Source organism: Dasypus novemcinctus, chromosome 18, assembly GCF_030445035.2.
Source record: "Dasypus novemcinctus isolate mDasNov1 chromosome 18, mDasNov1.1.hap2, whole genome shotgun sequence".
Taxonomy (NCBI): Eukaryota; Metazoa; Chordata; class Mammalia; order Cingulata; family Dasypodidae; genus Dasypus; species Dasypus novemcinctus.
The window spans coordinates 55,079,454-55,104,608 of record NC_080690.1 but is presented as its reverse complement, the minus strand read 5'-3'; the positions used below and the strand labels follow the sequence as shown (position 1 = coordinate 55,104,608).

Below are 25,155 nucleotides of genomic sequence, written 5' to 3'. Positions count from 1 at the left end.
GTGGCTGCTAAAAAGGCTTGAAAAAGCAGCTCTGCTGCACCTGGGGCCTGACCCAGGAAACCCTGTCTTGGCCGGGTCCTGCTTTGGGCCCTTGCTCTGTGCCCATGCCTTCCCGGCCAGCATCAGGTTTCACAAGCCTGGGTGACAGCGTGGATGCAGAGAGGTCCCACACCCCAGCCTCCTCCCTCTCGGATTATGTCCTGTGGGGCCCCATAGAGGAACCTGTTTAAAATGGGTAACCAAAAGGGGGCATTAAACAGGCTGTAATTCATAGTTTCACTCACAAGTACCTCCTGGCTGGCTCACCAAATATGTTGTTGGATTTCCTCCAGGTTCTTGGCTAAGCTACAAGAAATTAATTTTGAGAGCAAGTCAGGTAGTTTGGCCAGTAATTTATTAAGGAAAGGTGGGAAGAGAAATGGGAGAAAATAACAGATTATGGGTAGAGAGGAAGGGTCTGATTTATACCTACAATTCCCCATTATAGATTATAAATGCCCAGGTCTACTTGCGTGTTCATTATGGCAGGCAGGGGGCAAGGCAAGAGCAGGGGTTAAAAGGCAAGAGAGGGTGAAAAAGGCAAGAGCAGGGCCCGCTCGACCTTTGCGCTTGCTTTTTAATAGTTAATTATTCTGCCCCTTTGCTAACGATAGGGGAGGAGTCCCAGCTGTTTGCTGTTTTGATTGATTACCCAATCCCTTAAATCCCCTGGGAAGGCCCAATGATTAGGTCCCTGGAGAATATCTGGGGCTTCTCCTGGCTTCCGGAAGAAATCTTGTTCCAAATGGGTGACTCTCACAAGTTCTTCCAGCAGCCATCTTGGGGGTACCAATGTCCATGTGTACTTCTTGCCAGGTTCCAGATTCATCTATTGATTCCCTCACTAGTCTCTTGCCTCAGCACCTGCTTCTGGAGAAACCCAACTGACAAAGGGCTTCCACAATGCCTCCTTTCCCCTACCCGCTTCACAGCCTCTGCTCTGGACTCCATTCCCAATCTAATCCAAAGAACTTTGCCCCATAAAGCCCTCTGATCTGACATAGCCCCCCACTGCTCAGTGTCTCTCAAGGACAACAAACCAAGTATACATTAGCACACTTCAGGGCATATGCTAGTGTCTTTACCCAAAATGTAAATGGCTTAAAATCACCATCACTGATTTGCTCACAATTCTGCCTTCTAGGCTGGGATCAGCTGGGCAGTTCTGCTGATTTGCTTTGGTCACTCCAGAAGTTGCAGTCAGCTGGAGACCACCAAGTGGGCTGGAAATCAAAGACCACTTCCCTCAATGTCTGGTAGCTTACCTGAGATGGAACATTCCTCTTTTAGTTTCCTGGGCTGCTCAAACAAATACCATGAAATGGTTTGATTTAAGCAATGGGAATTTGTTTGCTCATGGTTGAGATTGGGAAAAACGTCCAAATTAAGGCATCATCAAGATGATGCTTTTTCCCCAAAGAATGTGACATTCTGAAACTAGTTGCCAGTGAGCCTTGGTTCTCTTTCACATGGCAAGTCATGGCGGCATTTCCTGGTCTCTTCCTTCTCTTTTGGGTTTCGTTTCAACTTCTTGCTTCCTGTAGCTTTCTCTTTCTCATGTCTGAATTCATTCCACTTATAAAGGACTCCAGTAATAGGGCTAAGACCCCACCCTGATTGGGCTGGACCACTCACACTTTAACTTAATCAAAAGTTCCTACTTAGAATGGGTTCACTCCCACAGGAATGGATTAAATTTATGAACATGTTTTTCTGAGGTACATACAGCTTCAAACTACCATGATTCCTAAGGAAAGAGTTCCTGCTTGCAGCATGCTTGCTGTTATCCCATTGGCCAAATCAGCCACATGGCCAAGCTGAGTCAGGGTTGGGGGCATTACACCAGGGCATGACTCCTGGGAGGTGGGATTCACCAGGGGGCCCCTTGTAAGTGTCACATCTGATGTCCTGTACCAACATAGATGTGCACTTTTTTTCCTTCCACAATTGTTTTGTTTTTGTTTTTGTTTTTGAGGTACCAGGACAGGGTATTGAACCCAGGACCTTGTATGTAGGAAGCCAGTGCTCAACCACTTAGCCATATCAGCTTCCCTGGGTTGGTTTTTTCATTTGTTTGTTTTTGTTTTTAGGAAGCATCAGGAACCGAACCTGGGACTTCATTCATGGGAAGTGGGCACTCAACCACTTGAGCTACATCCACTCCCCTCCTAAGTGTTTTATTTTTATTTTTTAAGATTTATTTATTTATCTCCCTTTCCCCCCACCCCCACCCCGGTTGTCTGTTCTCTCTGTCTATTTGCTGTGTCTTCTTTGTCCGCTTCTATTGTTGTCAGCGGCACGGGAATCTGTGTTTCTTTTAGTTGCGTCATCTTGTTGTGTCAGCTCTCCGTGTGTGCTGCACCATTCCTGGGCAGGCTGCACTTTCCTTCGCGCTGGGCAGCTCTCCTTATGGGGCGCACTCCTTGCACATGGGGCTCCCCTACGCAGGGGAGTAACCTGCATGGCAGGTTACTCCTTGCGTGCATCAGCACTGCGCATGGGCCAGCTCCACATGGGTCAAGGAGGCCCAGGGTTTGAACCACAGACCTACCATGTGGTAGACGGACGCCCTAACCACTGGGCCAAGTCCGCCGCCCTAAGTGTTTTAATCACCCCAAACTCTACCCATTAAGGAATAACTCCCCATCTCCTTCTCCTTCCAGCCCCTGGTAACCCTCATTCTACTTTCTGTTTCTATGAATTTACCTATTCTATAAGTGAAATCATACAAAATTTGTCCTTTTGTGTCTGGCTTATTTAACTTAGCATGTTTTCAAGGTTCATACAGCATAGCATGTATCAGTAATTCATTACTTTTTGCATTAGTATTCCATTTTTTGGATATCCACATTTTGTTTATTTATCTGTTGAAGAGTTGGGTTGTTTCCATCTTTTGGCTATTGTGACTAGTGCTGCTATGAACTTTTTTTTTTTTTTTAAGATTTATTTATTTATTTAATTCCATCCCCCCTCCCCCCGGTTGTCTGTTCTCTGTGTCTGTTTGCTGCGTCTTGTTTCTTTGTCCGCTTCTGTTGTCGTCAGCGGCATGGGAAGTGTGGACGGCGCCATTCCTGGGCAGGCTGCACCTTCCTTCGCACTGGGCGGCTCTCCTTATGGGGCGCACTCCTTGCGCGTGGGGCTCCCCTACGCGGGGGACACCCCTGCGTGGCAGGGCACTCCTTGCACGCATCAGCACTGCGCATGGCCAGCTCCACACGGGTCAAGGAGGCCCAGGGTTTGAACCGCGGACCTCCCATGTGGTAGACGGATGCCCTAACCACTGGGCCAAGTCCGCTTCCCAACTATGAACATTTTTGTAAAAGTATCTGAGTCCCTGTTTTCAATTTTTTTGGGTATATAACTAGAAGTGGAATTGCTGAATCATATGGTAATTTAATATTACTTTTTTGGGGAACTGTCAAACTGTTTACCACAGCAGCTGCACCCTTTTACATTCCCACCAGAAAAGTATGAGGGGGTTCCAATTTTTCCATATCCTCACTAAGATCTGTTATTTTTTCTTTTCTTTCTTTTTTTAAAAATCATAGCCACCCTAGTGACTAATGATGTTTATCATCTTTTCTTGTGTTTATTGGCCATTTGCAAATCTTCTTTGGAAAAATATGTTTTACAGTCCTTTGCCCACTGTTTAATTAGGTTATTTGTATTTTTGTTGTTGAGTTGTAGGTGTTCTTTATGTATTCTGGATATTAAATGCTGATCTGATATGTAATTTGCAAATATATACTCCCATTCTGTGGGCTATTGTTATACTCTTGAGAGTGTCCTTTATGCAAAAAAAGTTTTAAAATCTTAATGTAATGAAGTCTCATTTATCTACTTTTTCTCTTGCTGCCTATACTTTTTTTAAAAAAAATCTCTTTATTTTCTTTTAAATGTTACATTAAAAAAATATGAGGTTCCCATATACCCCCCACCCCACCCACGCCACCCCTCCCTCATCAACAAACTCTTCCATCATTGTGGAACATCCCCTGCACCTGGCGAATACATTCTGGAGAACCACTGCAGCACATGGACAGTGGTCCACATTGTAGTCCACACTCTCCCCCAGTCCTCCCAGTGGTCCACGACAGGACACACAACGTCCAGCATCCCTCCCTGCAGCACCACCTAGGACAACTCCAAATCCTGAAAATGCCCCCACACCATATCTCTTCCTCCCTCTCCCAAGCATCAGCAGCCACCATGGCCACCCTCCCCACATCACTATTACAATTTCTTCCCTTACTAATCACAATAGTTCCCCAGCAGAACACCGGTCAAGTCCTCTTGCCTATGCTTTTGTTGTCCTATTTAAGAAACCATTGCCAAATCAAAGATTTTCCCCTATGTTTTCTATGAGTTTTATAGTTTTAGTTCTTATGTTTAGATCTTTGATTCCTTTTGAGTTTATTTTTGTTTATGGTATAAGGGAAGAGTTCAGCTTCATTCTTTTGCATGTGGACATCCAGTTGGTCCAGCACCATCTGTTGAAGAGACTGTCCTTCCCCCATCAAATGGTCTTGGCACCTTAGTTGAAAATCAACTGACCAAAGATATCAGGATTTATTTCTAGACTCTCTATTTTATTCTTTTGGTACATGTATCTAGCCTTATGTTGGTACCACACTCTTTTTTTTTTTAAAAGATTTATTTTTTTATTTCTCTCCCCTCCCCCACCCCGTTTGTCTATTCTCTGTGTCTGTTTGCTGCATCTTCTTTGTCCGCTTCAGTTGTTGTCAGTGGCACAGGATTCTGTGTTTCTTTTTGTTGCGTCATCTTGTTGTGTCAGCTCTCTGTATGTGCTGCACCATTCCTGAGCAGGCTGCATTTTCCTTTGCACTGGGCAGCTCTCCTTACGGGGCGCACTCCTTGCGGGTGGGGCTCCCCTACGCGGGGGACACCCCTTTGTGGCTCAGCACTCCTGGCGCTCATCAGCACTGCACATGGGACAGCTCCACACGGGTCAAAGAGGCCCGGGGTTTGAACCGTGGACCTCCCATGTGGCAGATGGATGCCCTAACCACTGGGCCAAGTCCGCCACCCACACTCTTTTTTACTGTAGCTTTGTAGTAAGTTTTGAAATTGGAAATTGTGAGTCCTCCAACTTTGCTTTTTTCAAGATTGTTTTGGCTATTCTGGGTCCCTTGAAATTCTGTTTATATTTTTGGGTGGATTTTTTCATTTCTGCAAAAAACACCATGGAATTTTGATAGGGATTACATTGAATCTGTTTATTGCCTTGGGTAGTCATCTTGGTATTAAGTTTTCCAGTCCACAAGCATGAGGTGTCTTTCCATTTAATTATGTCTTCTTTTTAATTAATTAATTTATTTTTAAGATTTATTTTCTATTTATTTCCGCCCCCTTCTCTGCCCCCCAGTTGTCTGCTTTCTGTGTCCATTCACTGTGTGTTCTTCTGTGTCCGTTTGTATTCTTGTCAGCGGCACCCAGAATCTGTGTCTTGTTTCGTTGTGTCATCCTCCTGCGTCAGCTCTCTGTGTGTGTGGCGCCATTCCTGGGCAAGCTACACTTTTTTCACACTGGGCGGCTCTCCTTATGTGGTGCACTTCTTGCACATGGGGCTCCCCTACGTGGAGGACACCCTTGTGTGGACCGCACTCCTTGCACACATCAGCGCTGCACGTGGGCCAGCTCATCACCCAGGTCAGAACTGGGTTTGAACCTTGGACCTCCCATGTGGTAGGCGGACGCCCTATCCATTGGGCCAAATTCACTTCCCTAATTAGGTCTTCTTTAATTTCTTTTAGCAATGTTTTATCATTTTTAGTGTACAGGTCATATTCCTACATAGTTTATTCTTTTTAGTGCTATTGTCAGCACTTGTTCTCTTAATTGTTTTCTTAACTTCCTTTTCAGATTGTCCATAACCAGTGTATAAAAATACAGCTTATTTTTTTAAGATTTATTTTTTTTTAATTTCCCCCACCCCACTGTTTGCACTTGCTTGTCTGCTCACTGTGTGCTCTCTGTGTCTTCTTGCTTCTTATTTTAGGGAGCACTGGGAACAAACTTGGGGCCTACCATGTGGGAGGGGGACACCCAGTCACCTGAGCCACCTCTGCTCCTTGCTTGTTGTGTCTCTCATTGTGTTTCCTCATTGCATCAGCTCACTGTACCAGCCTTTTGGGTCAGCTCACTGTCTTGCTCATCTTCTTTAGGAGGCACTGGGAACTGAATCTGTCTGCATATAAAATTATGCCATCTGTGAAATAGAGATAATTTTGTTTTGCTTTCCAATTTGTATGCCTTTTATTTACTTTTCTTGCCTAATTGCTCTGATAGAACTTCCAAAGCTGTATTGAATAAAAGTGGTGAAAGCACTTATCCTTGTCTTTTTTCCATTAGAGGAACTTTTAGTCTTTCACTATTGATTATGATGTTAGCTGTGGGTTTTTCATCTATGGCCTTTATCATGTTGAGTAGTTTCCCTTATATTCCTAGTTTTCTGAGTGTTTTTTTACTATGAAAATGTGCTGAATTTTGTCAATGCATTTTTGACATCATTTGAGTTGACCATGTGTTTTTTTCCCTTCATTCTATTAACATGGTATATTACATTGATTACTTGCATCCCTGGGATAAATCCCACTTGGTTATGGTGTATAGTCCTTTTTATATGCTGCTGAATTCTGTTTGCTAGTATTTTGTTAAGGATTTTTCATCTGTATTCATAAGGGACTGTGCTCTTCTTTTTTTGTAGTGTCTGGTTCCTATTTCTCTGCATTTTCACCAGTACTTGTTATTTTCAGTTTTTGTTTTTTTAAATAATAACCATCCTAGTGGATGTTAGAAATATCTCATTAATAGTTTTAATTTGCATTTCTCTTATGGCTAATGATGTTGAGCATCTTTTCATATACTTACTGATCATTTTAATATCATCTTTGGAGAGATATCTGTTCAAATCCTTGGGCCATTTTTAAAAATTGTGTTGTCTTATTGTTTAGTTCTAGAAGTTCTTCATATTCTTGATGTTAAACCCTTGGCAGATATATCGTTTCCAAATATTTTCTCTCATACTGTAGATTATCTTTTCACTTTCTTAATAATGTCCTTTGATGCACCAACTTTTAAAATTTCAACCAAGTCCATTTTATCTATTTTTTTTCTTTTGATGCTCAGGCTTTTGGTGTAAAAATAGAAAAATCCATTATCTACTGCAAGGTCCTGAAGATATTTCCCTTTCTTTTAAGAGTTTTGCAGTATTAGCTCTCATATTTATGTCTTTGATCCATTCAGAATTAATTTTTTTATATGTGAAGTAGGTATCCACATTCATTCTTTTGCATGTTGTCCAGTACCATTTGTTGAAGAGACTGTTATTTTCTTATTGAATGGACTTTTCACCCTTGTCAAAAATCAACTGGCTATAGATTTATCTCTCAGTCCCACTCCTTGGTCTATATGTCTACTGTTATGCCATCACCACACCATTTGTATTACTGTAGCTTTGTAGTAAGTTTTGAAATCAACAAGGTTGTTTTGGTTGTTCGAGGCCCCTTGTAATTCCATGCAAATTTGAGGATTATATTATCCATTTTTTGCAAAAAAAGTATGCTGGAATTTCGAGAGGGATTTCACTGAATTTGTAGATCACTTTAGGCAGTATTGACATCTTAACAATACTTAGTCTTCCATTCCATGAACACAAGATGTCATTGCATTTATTTAGTTCTTTAATTTCTTTCATTGATTTCTTTTTAAAGATTTATTTATTTATTTCTCTCCCCTTCCCCCCCCCCCACCCTGGTTGTCTGTTCTCTGTGTCTATTTGCTGCATCTTCTTTGTCCATTTCTGTTGTTGTCAGCGGCTCTCCTTATGGGGTGCACTCCTTGCACGTGGGGCTCCCCTACGTGGGGGACACCCCTGCGTGGCACGGTGCTCCTTGCGCATATCAGCACTGCACGTGGGCCAGCTCCACATGGGGATAACTTGACTTCCTCCTTTCTGATTTTGATGCCTTTTATTTCTTTCTCTTATCCTAATGTTCCAACTAGAACTTCCAGTACAATTTTTTTTCCATTTCTTAATTTTATTTTGTACATTAAATAATTGAAAATATAAATGACAGGACTAGGCCCCATCCCTAGCCCCCAACCTGAATATCAGCCACAACTTGCAGAAGTTGCAAGTTTATTATTAACCTGCTTCATTGTGGAAGTGCAACCAGCTGTTTACTCAGAAGGAGCCACATCCCATGACATAGAGCAGCCCCCCATCCTGAGCCTATGTGCCCAGATACAGTTCATTTCCTCACACGAATAGACAAAGAAGCCACATGACCCCACCAACCCCTCCTGCACCCTTAGAATTCACTGCCCCTAGCCTCCTGCCCACCAGTCTTCTCTATAGGCCCTCAGGTCTTACCTAAGCCCAAACCCACTTCCACTGACTGACATGTTCCCGCCTCTAGATGTACTGTATAAATTCATGACTGCCTCTGCCAGGGGTGGGCTGAAGTTTCTATCTTCAGTCCCCTTCCTGTTGGATTTTCTCAATAAATCCTTGCCTGCAATCGCTGGACTCTGCGTCCCAATTGTCTCACTCTGACATTTATCAATAAACAATTAAAAACTAAAAAGAGAACACAGTTGAATAAAATCATTCATTTATCAATTAAATGTACAGGGTACAAATACTTATTTTGGAATCATACAATAAGTTACACAATATAGTTTGTTCATAGTAATGCAATCATGCAGTATTCGTCCTTTTGTGTCTGGCTTGCTTCACTCAATATAATGTCCTCCAGGTTCATCTGTGTTGTCATAATGCTTTACAACTTCATTTTCTATTACAGTTGCATAATATTCCATCATGTGAATACACCACAGTTGGTTTATCCATTCATCTGATGGGCACTTGGGTTGATTCCAGCTTTTGGCAATCATGAATTATGCCACTAGGAACATTGGTGTGCAGATGTCTGTTTGTGTCACTGCTCTCAGTTCTTCTGGGTATATACCCAGTAGTGGTATTGCAGGGTCACGTGGCAAGTCTATATACAATTTCTTTATAACTGCCAAACAGTCCTCCACAGTGGCTGTACCATTCATTCTTCATTCCCACCAATTGTGAATAAGTGTCCCTAATCTCTCCACATCCTCTCCACACTTGTAGTTTTCTGTCTTTTTAATAGTGGCCATTCTGATCGGTGTGAAATGCTAAGTCAGTCTTAGGCTGTGTCCCTCATTCTCCCCTCTCCTGGGGTGGTGGATCCCTGGAGCCCCCTTTGTCTGTAGCAGCATACCCAGAAGCCTGAGAATTCTGAAGTGTCTTTGGTGTGGGGGATGGTGCCAGCAGCAGTAGCCACTGGTTTCAACTCACAGTTCTGTCATCACAATTTCCCTCCTTTGTCCCTCTCTCCTCTGGGCAGTGTCCAGCCTTTGCCTGGTGTCCTAAACCCTAGAAGATCTTTTTCTAGTCTGTTTCAGCTTGTCCTCTAGCTATTTTTCTGGAGCAGAGAGTCCCATGTCTTTCTTTCAGTACAATATTGAGTAACACTGGCGACAGCAGACATCCTTGCCTTGTTCCTGAGCTTAGGGGGAAATCTTTCAATCTTCCATCATTGAGTATGATATTTACTGTGAGTTTTTCATAAATGCCTTTTATCGTGTTGAGAAAGTGCTCTTCTATTCCTAGTTTTCTGAGTTGTTTTTTTTAAAGAATTATTTATTTATTTCTCTCCCCTTCCCTGCCCCGTCCCCCGCCCCCAGTTGTCTGCTGTGTCCATTTGCTGTGTGTTCTTCTGTATCCACTTATATTCTTGTCAACAGCACCAGGAATCGATGTCTCCTTTTGCTGTATCATCTTGCTGTGTCAGCTCTCCGTGTGTGCGGCGCCACTCCTGGGCAGGTTGCACTTTTTCACGCTGGGCGTCTCTCCTTATGGGGTGCACTCCTTGCGTGTGGGGCTCCCCTATGCGGGGGACACCCCTGCATGGCAGGGCACTTCTTGCGCGCATCAGCACTGCGCGTGGGCCAGCTCATCACATGGGTCAGGAGGCCCTGGGTTTGAAACTTGGACCTCCCATGTGGTAGGTGGACACTCTATCCGTTGAGCCAAATCTGCTTCCCTCTGAGTGTTTTTATCTTGAAAGGATGTTAGAGATTTTGTCAAATGCCTTTTAGGTATCAATTGAGATTATTATGTGTTTTTTACCCCTTAATTACATTAATGTGGTGTATTAAACTGATCAATTTTTAAAATGTTGAACCATCCTTGCATTGCTGGGCTAAATCCCACATGGTCACAGTACATAATCCTTTTTTTAAAAAAAGATGTTTATTTATTCGTTTGTTTGTTTATTCCCTCCCCCCTTGTCGCTTGTGCTCTCTGTCTGCTCTCTGTGTCCATTCACTGTGCATTCTTCTGTGTCTGCTTGTCTCCTATGTTGCATCATCTTGCTGCATTAGCTCTCTGCAGCATGGGCCCCCAGCTCTCCATGGCTCAGATCAGCTTGCCTTCACCAGGAGGCCCTGGGAATCAAACCCACAGCCTCCCATATGGTAGATGGGAGCCCAATTGCTTGAGTCACATCCGCTTCCCAATAACCCTTTTAATACATGAATTTGATTTGCCTGATTTTCTTGAGGATTTTTGCACATATATTCTTTTTTTTAATTTAAAGATTTATTTATTTATTTCTCTCCCCCTTTTCCTTCCCCTTCCCCACCCTGCCCCGGTTGTCTGTTCTCTGTGTCTATTTGCTGTGTCTTCTTCTTTGTCCGCTTCTATTGTTGTCAGTGGCACGGGAATCAGTGTTTCTTTTGGTTGCGTCATCTTGTGTGTCAGTTCTCCGTGTGCACGGCGCCATTCCTGGGCAGGCTGCACTTTCTTTTGCGCTGGGCGGCTCTCCTTATGGGGCACACTCCTTGAGCGTGGGGCTCCCCTATGCGGGGTACACCCCTGCGTGGCAGGGCACTCCCTGCGCGCATCAGCACTGCACATGGGCCATCTCCACCCGGGTCAGGGATGCCCGGGGTTTGAACCGCGGACCTCCCATGTGGTAGACGGATGCCCTAACCACTGGGCCAAGTCCACATCCCTGCATATATATTCTTGAAGGATATTTGTCTGTAATTATCTATTTTGTACTGTTTTTATTTGACTTTCGTATCAGGGTAATGCTAGTCTCATAGAATGAGTTAGGAACTAATCCCTCCTCTTCTATTTTTTGGGAGAGTTTGAGAAGATTGGTGTTAACGCTTTAAATATTTGGTAGAATTCAGCAGTGAAACCATCTAGTTCTGGACTTTTCTTTGTTGAGAAGTTATTAATTACTGATTAACTCTCTTTTTTTTGTTACATGTCTGTTGAGATCTTTTATTTCCTCTTGAGTCAGTGTAGATAGTGTGTATGTTTCTAGGAATTTGTCCATCTCATCTAGGTTTTCTAATTTGTTGGTGTACAGTTGTTCACTGTGTCTTTTTTATAATCCTTTTTATTTCTGTGGGATCAGTAGTAATGTCCCCACTTTCATTTTTTTAAAGATTTATTTTATTTTATTTATTTCTTCCCCCATCATTGTTTGCACCCACTGTCTGCTCTCTGTGTCTGTTCCTTGTGTGCTCTCTGTGTCTACTGGTCCTCTTTTTTTAAAAGGCACTGGGAACCGAACCCTGGACATGCCCTGTGGGAGGGAGGCATACAATCATTCGAGCCACCTCCTCTCCCTGCTTGTTGTGTCTCTTGTTGTGTTTTCTTGTTGTGTCTCCTCATTACATCATCTTGTTACATCATCTTGTTGCACCAACTTGCCACATGAACTCATGGTCTTGCTTGTCTTCTTTAGGAGGCACTGGGAAACAAACCTGGGACTTCCCATGTGGTAGGTAGGTGCCCAACTGCTTGAGCCACATCCACTCCCTCTCCCCTATCATTTCATTAAAAAAAATTTTTTTTTATTTCTCTCGCCTTCCCCACCCCTCCCCCCAGTTGTCTGCTCTCTGCGTCCATTTGCTGCATGTTCTTCTGTGTCTGCCTGTATTCTTGTCAGCGGCACCTGGAATTAGTGTCTCTTTTTGTTGCATCATCTTGCTGCGTCAGCTCTCTGTGTGTGCGGTGCCATTCCTGGGCAGGATGCCTTTTTTTTGCGTTGGGCAGCTCTCCTTATGGGGTGCACTCCTTGCGCATGGGCTCCCCTACACGAGGGACACCCCTGCATGGCAGGGCACTTCTTGTGCGCATCAGCACTGTGCATGGGTCAGCCTCACCACAAGGGTCAGGAGACCCTGGGTTTGAACCTCAGACCTCCCATGTGGTAGGCAGATGCCCTGTCCATTGGGCCAAATCTGCTTCCCTGTCATTTCTGATTTCAGTTCTTTACATCCTCTTTCCTTTCTAGCTAAAGGTTTGTTGATTTTTTAAATATTTTTAAAGAACTAATTTTTGGTTTCATTGATTTTCCCTATTTTTTATTATTATTCTTGATTTCATTTATCTCCAATCTAATTTTTGTTATATCTTTCCTTCTGTGTGCTTTGGGTTTAGTTTCCTCTTCTTTTTTCTAAATCCCCCAGTTGTGAGCCTAGATCTCTGATTTGAGATCATTCTTTCTTTTTAATGTAAGCATTTGGAGTATACATTTCCCTTTCAGCATTGTCTTTGCTGTATCCCATGTTTTGGTATGTTGTATTTTCATTTTCATTTACTTCAAGATATTTCCTAATTTCCTTTGTGATTTCTTATTTGACCCACTGGTTGTTTAATAGTGCAGTATTTAATTTCCACAGGTCTTTTAGGCTCCATTCACTTTTTTCCCATTCTTTTTCTTCCTGCCCCTCAGCCTGAATCATTTCAATTGTATTATCTTTGAGTTCACTAATTCTTTATTTTGCCAGCTCCAGTCTGCTTTTGAAACCCTCTAGGAAAATTTTCATTTCAATTATTGTGGTCTTCAACTCCAGTATTTCTGTTTGGTTCCCTTGTAATATTCTCTCTATAGAGATTTTCATGTTGTTCATCAGTTTCCTGATTTCTTTTACTTCTTTCTCCAGGTTTTCCTTTATCTCTTTGAGCATATTGAAGATCATTTTTTAAAGTCTTTGTCTAGTATGTTCAAAGTCCAGTACTCTTCATTGATGGTTTCTGAATTTTTGTTAGAAAATTATGATTGGACCATCATTTCCTGTTTCTTTGTCTTGTGATCTCTTGCACACTATACATTTTAATATTTTAATGTGGTAAGTCTGGGCTTTAGTCTCTGAGATATCTGTTCCTTAAGTTTGCTGTCAGCTCATAATATAATGCAGATTTCATTGAGTGCCAAGAGCTAACAAAAACAAACAAAACAAAGCAAGAAACACCTTTCACAGACTTTGCAAATTAGCTCTGCATTGGCAGGTGTTCTCCTTCAGTGTTTAGCTCTTCTATCAAGATCGGTCCAAGGAGAAATTGAAGTGCAGTGTCCTTTCTGGTCTTTTCTGAACCTGTTTTCCCCTGGGCTTGCTCATGACCTTAGGAATTCTCCCTTTCATAGGAATTCAAAGGTACCTTCTACTCCCTATGAATTCTATTTTCCCTTTCTCCTGGGTACTATATTTTATGTTTATGTTCCATGCTTCTTTGCTTTAATTGTTCCTTAACCAATCTTCTTTAACTGTCTGCAAGCTGCTTCTGCCTGCAGAACAAGTTCTGGGGGTGCTAACCAGAGACAAGTATCCTGGTTCAGTCTTTCAGGCCACCACCTGACCGACTGGCACCATTATACAAGCATCCCAGTATGCATACAGTGGTTACTCTGCTGTCTCCAGTACTGGGCCCGGGGCCTATAATGTGAGCACAGCCCAGTTCCCCGCTGTGCTGGGGAGAGCAGAGTGGAGGTGCCAGCAATGGCACCACTGGCTTCTACTATTTAAAAATCTGCACTTTCTTGCCCAGTTACTGCAAGCCTTTAACTGTTTTCTGGCATTTTGAGGAAGGTGGCTGTGCCAGTTTTTGCTAGCTATTTAATGATTCTACGGGAGAATGGCATCTTGGTCATCTTATGCCAACATCTTGTTTGACCAGAAGTCTCCTTCCTTATTAATTTAATTATTGGCTTTTCCATTCCTGCAAAGAAGGCAGTTGGTAGTTTGATTGGGATTACATTGCATCTGTAGGAAGGTTTTTGGTTACTGAGTCAATCTCCTTAGTTGTGTTACATCTATTCAGATGATCTACTTTTTCTTGATTCAGCTTAGGTTATTTGGATTTCTAGGAATTTGTCCATTTCATCTAGGTTATACAATTTGTTTGTGTGCAGTTGTTCATTGTATCCTTTTATAATCCTTTCTATTTCTGTGGGGTTGGTAGTAATGTCCCCTCTTGCATTTCTTTTTCTAGTAATTTGAATCTTTCTCTTTTCTCTTTGTCAGTCTAGCTAAAGGTTTGCCAACTTTGTTGATCTTTCAAAGAAACCAACTCTTTCACTGATTTTTCTCTTTTGTTTTTGTATTATCTGTTCTATTTATCCCCTTTCTAAACTTTATTATTTCCTTTCTCCTGCTAAATTTGGATATGGTTTGCTCTTCTCTTTCTAGTTCCTTAAGGTGTACAGTTAGGGTATTGATTTGAGACTTTTCTTCTTTCTTAATGTAGGTATTTGTATCTACAAATTTTCCTGTCACTACATCTCATAAGTTTTAGTATATCGTGTGCTTTTGTTCTCATTCATTTCAATATATTTTCTAATTTTCCTTGTGATTTCTTCTTTGACATATTGGTTATTTAAGAATCTTTTGTTTTATTTTCACATAACTGTGAGTTTTCCAATTTTCTGTCTGTTCTTGATTTATAGTTTCATTCCATTGTTGGAAAATATACTTTGTATCTTTTTAAATTTATTAAGACTTCTACATGGTCTATCCTGGTGAATGATGCATGTGCACTTGAGAAGAATGTATATTAAGTTGTTGTTTGGTGAATAATTCTGTATATGGCTATTAAATCTATTGGTTTAAATCTATAAACCAATAGAGGTTTATAGAGAATATAAACCTCTATTTCCTTTTTTCTTTTTCAAAAAAAAAATTAAGACAGTACCAGGGATTAAACCTGGAACTCATATATGGGAAGCAGGTGCTCATCCACTGAGCTATACCCACTCCCTCTAAACTTTTTAAAATTTTATTGAAGTATATCACTCACACATAAACACACACAAAGAATAAATGTATAGTAATAGTTGTGAACTTGCAAAATAAACATGCATAGCATCATACAAGACTCTCATAACTCACCCTACCACCAATGGTGCTAAACATTTTAATTTTAAACTAATGATTAAAGAGCATTGCCAAAATATTACTATTAACCAAAGTATTTTCTCCCAACCAACCCTATTATTATTATCTTTATATCATTTATATATGAACAAAAATAAACAATAACTGTATAGTAAAAGTTGAGAATTTACAAAGCAAACATGCATAACATCATGCAGGGGTTCATACATCAACCCTCCACCAAGATCTTGCATTGTCGTGAGACATTTGTTACAGATTATGAAAGAATATTGTCAAAATCTTACCACTAATTATAGTCCTTACCTTACATTTGGTGTATTTTTTCCCCAAACCACCCTATTACTATTTTTAAAATATATTTTTTATGACAGAGGTTGTAAATTTATAAAACAATCATGCACATGTGCAGAATTCCCAAACAACATACATCTATCAACACACCACACTGTGGTGTAACATTTGTTACAGATAAAGTAATATCGTCTGATTGTTACTACATCCATAGCGTCCATTTGGCACACATTCTCCATACTGCCCTGTTATCAACACAGTACATCTTTGGCATAGATTCAAGAATATTACATGATTATTGTTAACCACAGTCCATAGGTCACTCCAGTTGTATTTTTCCCATGCTTCTCCACATTCCCACCATCCTGCAGTCATGATATACATTTGCTCTAGCTCACAAAGGGCACTCTTGCATCTGTACCATCAACCACAATTCTCATCCACCTCTTGGTTTACTGTGCTATTCAGTTCCTGGATTATTCTCTACCATTCTGTCAATTGGCATTTACATCCCTAGACTGCCATTTTCAGCCACATCCCCATTTATAAACTAGCTGTTACTCACGATGTGTTACCATCCACTCTATATTTTCCCACACTTTTACAGTAGAGCTAATTAAAACTTCTATTTACATTAAACATCAGTAGTCCATCTCAGTCCTCTCTTATCTCCTTTAAGAATCCACCACCTACCACCAGGTCTTGAAGACATTTTCCTACAATTTCTTCCAAAAGTTTTATGGTTCTTGCTTTTATTTTTAGGTTTTTGGTCCATTTTGAGTTAATTTTTGGCTAAGGTGTGAGATTGGATCCTCTTTCCTTCTTTTGGCTTTGGGTATCCAGTTCTTTCAGCACCATTTGTTGAATGGACAGTTCTGCCCGAGCGGTGTGGGCTTGACAGGCTAGTCAAAAATCACTTGACCATACATGTGAGGGTCTGTTTCTGAACCATCAATTTTTTTCCATTGGCCTATATGTCTGTTTTCATGCCAGTACCATGCTGTTTTTAAAGTCTGTAGATGAGAGTTCGCTTTTCCTTTTTAAGATGTTTCTGGCTATTCAGGACCCCTTACCCTTTCAAATAAGTTTAATAACTGTGTTTTCAATTTTTTAGGAACATGCTGGTGGAATTTTTATTGAGATTGCATTGAATCTGAATATCAATTTAAGTAGAACTGACATCTTAATGATATATAGTTTCTAATCCATGAGCATGGAATGTTCTTCCATTTATTTAGGCCTTTTAAAAAAAGATTTATTTTATTTATTTATCTCCCCTTTCCCCCCCTTTTCTGCTCTCTGTGTCCATTTACTGTGTGTTCTTCTGCGTCCACTTGCATAATCAGACGGCACTGGGAAACTGCGTCTCTTTCTTGTTGCGTCATCTTGCTGCATCAGCTCTCCATATGTGTGGTGCCACTTCTGGGCAGGCTGCGCTTTTTTCTCACGGGGTGGCTCTCCTTGTGGGGCACACTCCTTGCACATGGGGCACCTCTGCACAGGCATGGCACAGGACTCCTTGCACACAGCAGCACTGTGCATGGGCCAGCTCACCACATGGGTCAGGAGCCCCTGGGGATTAAACCCTGGTAGGTGGATGTTCTATCAGTTGAGCCATGTCTGCTTCCCTATTTAGGCCTTTTCTTATTTCTTTTAGAAAACTGAGTTGCAGTTTTCTGAGTACAACTGCTTTACATTGTTGGTTAAGTTTATTCTTATCTGAGGTTTATCTGTCATATTTTATTTTCCCCATTCTTTTGACACTTTTGGTTACTTTTATTGATATAATCTTCATTTCTAGACTCTCTTCCAGAACTTTCTCTCCTGTCTTTTCTTTTCAGGCTGTAGCACACCCTTTAGCATTTCCTGAAGATCTGGTCTCTTGGTTAGAAATTCTCTCAGTTTCTGTTTATCTGTGAATATTCTAATCTTGCCCTCATTTTTGAAAGAAAATCTTGCCAGATGTAAGATTCTTGGCTGGAAGTTTTTCTCTTGTAGTATCTTAAATACATCATACCACGTCTTCTTGCCTCCATGTTTTCTGGTGAGAAGTTAGTACTTAATCTTATTGGATATCCCTTACATGTTATGCATTGCTTTTCTCTTGCTGTCCTCAGAATTCTCTCTTTGTCTTTGGCATTCGACATTCTGATTAATATGTGTCTCGGAGTTGGTCTTTTCAGATTTTTTCAGATGGGAGTATGTTGTGCTTCTTGGACATGGCTATCTATGTCCTTCAAAAGGGTTGGGAAATTTTCTACCATTATTTCTTCAAATATTCCTTCTGCCACTTTCCCTTCTCTTCTCCTTCTGGGACACCCATGACATGTATGTTTGCACATCTTTTGCTGTCTTTATGTTCCCTGAGACCGTGTTCAATTTTTTCCATTCTTTTCTTTATCTGTTCTTTTGAATGTTCACTTTCAAAGGCCATTTCTTCAAGCTCACCAATCCTTTCCTCTGCCTCCTCAAATCTGCTATTATATTATTCCAAGGTTTTTAAATTTTCATTTATTGTGCCTTTCATTCCCATAAGACCTGCTCTATTTCTGTGTATGTTTTCAAATTCTTCTTTGTGCTCATCCAATGTCTTCTTAATATCCTTAAACTCTTTAGCCATCTCACTGAGTTTATTAAGGAGATTTTGTTTGAACTTCTATAATTAGTTAATTCAATTCCTTTATGACATCTGGAGGTTTATCTTGTACCTTTTTCTGTTTCTTGGTGTGTATTGTAATTTTTTGTTGGTGTCTTCACATCTGGCTTCCTAGAGTATTTATTCTGGGTGCAATTTTTCTCTTTAGTTTAGGGCTTCCTGCCCTTTCTCCCTTGCTGGTAGTGCAGTAGGAGCTAAGGATGTAATTGGTGCTATAAGCTGTGGAGGCTCAAGCTGCCCTTATTACCCCAGGGGCCAATGAAGCTTCTCCCAGCTTTCTCCTTTGCCAGGGGTAGGACAGAGTCACAGCTGTGTGGAATAATCCAAGTCGTGCAAGCCTAGACTGTAGTTGCCCAGAGAGACTGATGAAGCTTCACAGCCTTTTCTCCACTGCTTGGGGCAGGGATGGAGCTGCAGGTGTGGGCAGCAATCTATGCAGTGTGGGTCTTAGATGACTGCAGTTGCTTCAGTAGACTTCCGATTATTCAGTCTGTGCCAGCCAAAGGTACCTGCAGTTACCTGAATAGGCTCGTGCAGGGTCCACCAGCCTCCTCCTTGCCAGAGGTGGGACTGAAGCCTAGGCTAGGGCTGCGGCTGATCTGGGTGAAAGAAACTGGTTCCTACCATCACAGTGATTTTTGGTCCTGGCTTCCCCTCATGCTGGGGGTGGAGTCAAAATGGAGGCTACCAGCTCCTTTCTGACTTGGACCAATTCACACCCTAGGTGTTCCTGGGGTTGTACCTTAGCCAGCTGAGTCTACTAATCAGTAGCCAAAATCAATGGCCAACTGTCTCCTCTTCCCCTGATTTTGGGAAATCAAGCTTCCAATTCCAGTCACAGAATAGCTCCTGGGGCGGTTTACACTGCCAAAGTAGAACAATCACTGGCATCCACAGCTTGGCCAGTAATTTCCTGGAGAGGCTGATGCAGGTCCTCCCAGCTTCCTCCCTGCCAGAGGTGGGGCTGGGGCTTAGCCTAGACCTGCAATGTGATCTGGATGGAAAGAAGTTGGACTCTACCAGCACTGGGATCCTCAGTCTGCCCCTCTTCCCCTTGTGCCAGGTGCAGAGTTAAGATGGTGGCTACCGACCTCTTTCTGACTTGGACAGGCTCAAACTTTAGTTGTTCTCAGGATTACACTTTGGCTCGGTGAATTTACTCATCAGTAGCTGAAATTGGTGCCCAACCATCTCTTCTTCCCCCATTTTTGGGAAGTGGAGCTTTCCATTCCATCCATGGAACAGCGCCTGAGGTGGCTTGTGCCTCCACTGGAGGATGGGCACCGGCATCCATGGTGTGGAGCACTCTATTTATGAGACTTCTCTGCAGATGGGCAGTCTCCTCCTTCCATTTCCCCAGGGATGTTGCAGGATGCCCTTCTGGTCTCCTGGAGCCCCAAACAGGTGCTTTAGCTAGTTCCAGAGAGTTCTGGGTATTTACTAACTGCCCTGTAGCAGGAGCTGACTCTAGGAGCTCCTTATTCTGCTGCCATCTTGCTGGTTCCCTCTATTTCCTTTTGATATTATGTCTGGTTATTCTACCCGTTATTGAAAGTGGGATATTGGAATCTCCAACTGTTTTTGTAAAAGTATTTCTTCCTTCAGTTCTGTTAATTTTTGCTTCGTATATTTTGGATCTCTGTTGTTTAAGTGTGTATACATTTATAATTGTTCTATCTTCTTGACAGATCAAAACTTTTATCAATATATAATGTCTTTCTTGGTTATATATATATCAATATATAACTTTTTGTGGCCTGAAATTTATTTTGCCTGATAATAATATAGCCACCCCCATTCTTTATTGGTTACTATTTGCTTGGAATTTCTTTTCACATCTTTTTCTTCCAATGTTTTTGTAACTTTGTATCTAAAGTGAGTCACTTGTAGGCAGCATATAGATGGGTCATTCAAAAAAATATCCAGGGAAACGGACTTGGCCCAGTGGTTAGGGCATCCATCTACCACATGGGAGGTCCAAGGTTCAAACCCCGGGCCTCCTTAACCCGTGTGGAGCTGGCCCATGCGCAGTGCTGATGCGCGCAAGGAGTACCCTGCCACGCAGGGGTGTCCCCCGCGTAGCGGAGCCCCACGCGCAAGGAGCGCGCCCCATAAGGAGAGTCTCCCAGCGCGAAAGAAAGTGCAGCCTGCCCAGGAATGGCGCCGCCCACACTTCCCGTGCTGCTGAGGACAACAGAAGCGGACAAAGAAACAAGATGCAGCAAATAGACACAGAGAACAGACAAGGGGGGGGGGCGGGAATTAAATAAATAAATAAATCTTTAGGGAAAAAGAAAAACAACAAACCAGAATGGGGCGAAATAAAATATTAAAAATATATATATATCTATTCCATCAATCTCTGCCTTTTAATTGAAGAATTTAATCCATTTGCATTTAAAATAATTACCATTTATCTGCTTTCTATTTTCTTATATGTTTTATTATTCCTCACTTCCTTCATTATTGCTCTTTTTTTGGGATTTAGTTGATATTTTGTAGTGTACTTTTATATTTTGATTCCCTTCTTTTCCTTTCTTTTCTGTTTTTTTTTTTTTTTAGGTACCAGGACCAGGGATTGAACCTGAGACTTTGTATGTGGGAAGCCGGCACTGAACCACTGAGTCACATCAGCTCCCCTGAGTTGGTTTTTTCATTTGTTTTGCTTGTTGTTTGTTTTGTTTTTTTCTAGGAGGCCCTGGAAACTGAACCCGAGACCTCCACGTGGGAAGCAGGTGCTCGAATGCTTGAGCCAAATCCACTCCCCTGTATTTTTAAAGTTATTTTCTTGGGAAACGGACTTGGCCCAGTGGTTAGGGCGTCCATCTACCACATGGGAGGTCCACGGTTCAAACCCCGGGCCTCCTTGACCCGTGTGGAGCTGGCCCATGCGCAGTGCTGATGCGCACAAGGAGTGCCCTGCCACGCAGGGGTGTCCCCAGCGTAGGGGAGCCCCACGAGAGTGTGCACGTAAGGAGAGCCGCCCAGAGCAAAAGAAAGTGCAACCTGCCCAGGAATGGTGCCGCCCACACTTCCCGTGCTGTCTGACGACAACAGAAGCGGACAAAGAAACAAGACGCAGCAAATAGACACAGAGAACAGACAACCGGGAGGGGGGTGGGGGGAATTAAATAAATAAATAAATCTTTAAAAAAAAAGAGTAAAGTTATTTTCTTAATGATTACTTTGGGGATTACATTAACATCTTAAATTTTTTAACGACCTAGTTTGAGCAATACCAATTTAGTTTCTTTTTTTATAATATATTCATGTTTTTAAAGATACATAGATCACACAAAATATTACATTAAAAATATAGAAGGTTCCCATATGTCCCACTCCCCATACCCCTCACTTTTCCCACATCAACAACTTCTTTCATTAATGTGGTACATTCATTGCAATTGATGAATATAATACATCCTACACAGCATGGGCTATAGTTTACATTATGGTTTACACTCTCTCCCAGTCCATTCAGTGGGTTATGGCAGGATATATAATGTCCTTCATCTGTCCCTGCAATATCATTCAGGACAACTCCAAGTCCCAAAAATGCCTGCATATCATACCTCCTTTTCCCTCTCCCTGCCTTCAGCAATTCCTGTGACCACTGTCTCCACATCAATGATATAATTTCTTCCATTGCTGGAGTCACAATAATTCTACAGTAGAATACCAGTAAGTCCACTCTAATCCATATTTTATTCTTCCATCCTGAGGACCCTGAGGTGGCGATGCCCATTCCACCTTTCAATTGAGAGGGAGCTTTGATCCCACAGGGCTGGTGGATGGAACTCTCATGCCCGCAGGTGTAGACTCCCTCGGTTCCTTGGTGTGGTGGTTGTCCCTCCTCACCTCCCTGTCAGCTGACCTGGTTAAGTCCAACAAACTGGAGAGTAGGTGCTGCAACACTGTTGAGACTCAAAGGCCAGGTGGCACATGGACAACCCAGAGATTCAAATCTCCTGGGCATCCAACAACCCCAGCGCCAACCACAGGTTCAATAAAAGGGACAGAAGAGGCATGTGTAGAGAAGTCACATCTGAGTCCAACTCTATCACACTCAGAAGAACAAATTCCAAATCAGGGCCCACTGGCAAGGCACTGAACTCTGGCGCCATCTGCCATGACCATAGGACCTGGGTGTCTCCGTAGCCCTCAGGAGCACCACTACAATTTAGTTTCAATAGTATACAAAAACCCTGCTCCTATACATCCATCCTTCCTCCTTATATTGTCATAGATTACATATGTGCCTGTTAGCATATATTTGTAATTATTATTTTGTGCATTTGCCTTAGAAATCGTATAAAAAATAAAGATTTACAAACCAAAAAATACAGTAATACTGGTGTTTATATTTGCCTATTAGTTACCTTTATCAGTGTTCTTTATTGCTTCATGTAGTTTTGAGTTACTGCCTAGTCCTTTCATTTCAACCTGAAGGACTCCCTTTAGCATTTTATGTAGAGTACATCTTCCAGCATTGAATTCCTTTAGCTTTTGCTTGTCTGGGAATATCTTAATTTCTTCTCAATTCTTGAAGGATAATTTTGCCAGATATAGAATTTGTGTGTGCTCTTATATGTACTCACTTTGTGGCAGGTGGCCATAGTGAATTTGGTAGGTACATGGTGAGGCAGGATAGAATAAGGACCAAAGCAGGAGAGGTGGAAAACTTAATAAATTTCCACACTAACATCACTCAGTAGAAGAAAAAAAAACTGAAGCAGCATCCTGCTGGACTCATGCAGGCATGTTATCAGGAGGCAGCTTATAGCATTCACCCATCAGCAGCAGAAGCAGCCCTGGCAGCTTGTGCCTGCTGACATGTACAAACAAGGTATGGGAATGCAGCTTGCAGTGTCCACTCAGCAGAAAAAAAGAGAAAAGAAATTCCCACACCACCCACCTATTTTCATAAGCCTCTCATACAGAAAACTCCAGCAGGGCTCAAGAGAATTAACCAGGAGCCAATCACTGGACAGCAACCCCTAATGCCCTAAGATAATCAAATCACCCAATAGAGTTTCCCTGCTTTATCTCAAATATGTCAATCAGTATATTGGAGTCCTGGAGCCCTGGAGTCCTGTACTTGCATAAAACAGGGGACCCCAGGGCATAACTTAGCATTTCTCTCCTTGAGAATGCCCACCTTCCACTCTGAAGGTGAACTTCTATTCTCTTGCTTCCCCCCGCCTCCAATAAATTTTCTGCTTGCTTGATTAATTTGTGGCTCATCTTTGAATTCTTTCTCACAATGAAGCCAAGAACCTAGACACTGTCTCCTATAGCAATGGCGTATTTAAAAGATTCCGAGAAAAGCTTGTTTGGTCTTCTTTTTTTTAAAGATTTTTAAACATTTTTTATCCTCTCCCCCCTTGTTATTTGTGCTCACTGTCTGCTCTCTGTGTCCATTCACTGTGTGCTCTCTGTTTCTGCTTGTCTTCTCTTTTGGAGGCACCAGGAACCGAACCTGGGACCTCCCATGTGGGAGAGAGGTGCTCAATCACTTGAGCCACCTCCACTTTCTGCTTTGTGGTCTCTCTCATTGTGTTTCCTTGCTGTGTAATCTTGTTGTATCAGCTTGCTGTGCTAACCCATCGTGCCAGCTCATTGTCTTGCTCATCTTCTCCAGGAGGCACCGGGAACTGAACCCAGGACTCCCATGTGGTAGGTGGGAGTTCAATCACTTGAAGAACATCTGCTTCCCTGGACTACATCTGGCAGTCAATTGTGTGGCATAGTTTAATTTCAGTATTTTTCCTTTATGTTACATAAAATAATAGTATAACTTATTGATGGCATCTTAGATTCTGTTGAAATATGAGGTGTACACATACACAGCACCATCATGGTACTAACAGGATAGAATGTTTTTAAAATTATTTTGAATTATTAAAAGAATTAACAAAATCAGTTTTAATGGGAAAAGAAGGGTGGCTTAAGAGTACAAGAGCCTCAAATGAGCAATAGCAAAGTTATTTTTCCTGCTACAATTTCAATAATAACAGTGCTTTTATAAATTACACTCTATTTCTACTAAAATGTAAGCACTATTAAGGAATTATCCACTGAGCATGTTGAGCAAAATGGCCTTTCATTTCCTGTCCCACCTGCTTGGAGTTCCTTACCCAAGTGTTAGCCTGTTAATTACCCTATGTGGAGAAAACACAAAAAGGCGTTTTCCCCCCTGCCTGTGTTAGTGAATGAATTCTGCTAGGGTCATCTTAGTGTAAATGAAGTTATAACCAGTATGAAAATAGTGCAACCTGGGTTTTCTAATGAGGCTGCAGCATTGTATCCAACTCGCATCATGAATGCATCTTCCTCCTCACATCTACCAGATGTATATTTAACATACACAAATGTATTACATGTATACATTATGAAGAGCCACTGCGTGTTCATAAGGCTCTTTGGGAGAATCAGTGCTCCTTCTATAAACAACCTGTCAGAAAATCGAGTGGGATATTGATGACATTAGAACATGGCACACTACTGCCATCTGCTGGGAAGTTATGGTAAAAATACAAATGTACAATTTCTGGGAGAAAGGAGTCACCTGGAATTTTGCAGTGCATAACCTGAACACGATATGGGACAGCCTGGAGTTATTAAACAGCAGGTTAGCAGAGTGGACAAGGGTATGGACATTGGAGTCAGGCCTCCTGGGTTGAATTTCCAGCTCCAAGCCTTCCTAAATGGTGACCTTGTGAATCTGTGATGTAACTTCTTTCTGCCTCCATATCCTAACTTTCATGGGGGCGGACATGATGATTAAGTGTTCCAGTGCATGTAAAGAACTCAGAGCAGTGCCTGGCACAGGGTGAGTGCCATATGGGTGTTTGCAGCCAGATCGGTTTTTTCTTTTTAATTTATTTAACAAACATTTGCTAAGTGATACCATA

General features: G+C 41.9%; 1 protein-coding gene across 1 annotated transcript in view; it reads left to right on the top strand.

Moving 5' to 3' along the window:
* NFKBID (NFKB inhibitor delta) overlaps positions 1 to 20,964 on the top strand; it is a 32,274-nt gene extending 11,310 nt beyond the window's left edge. Inside the window, exon 11 of the mRNA XM_058279275.2 lies at positions 20,804 to 20,964. Within this exon, the coding sequence (XP_058135258.1) occupies positions 20,804 to 20,857 (54 nt within the window). The 3' untranslated portion in view covers positions 20,858 to 20,964. The remainder of the gene's footprint in view (positions 1 to 20,803) is intronic.
* The last annotated feature ends 4,191 nt before the right edge of the window (positions 20,965 to 25,155 follow it).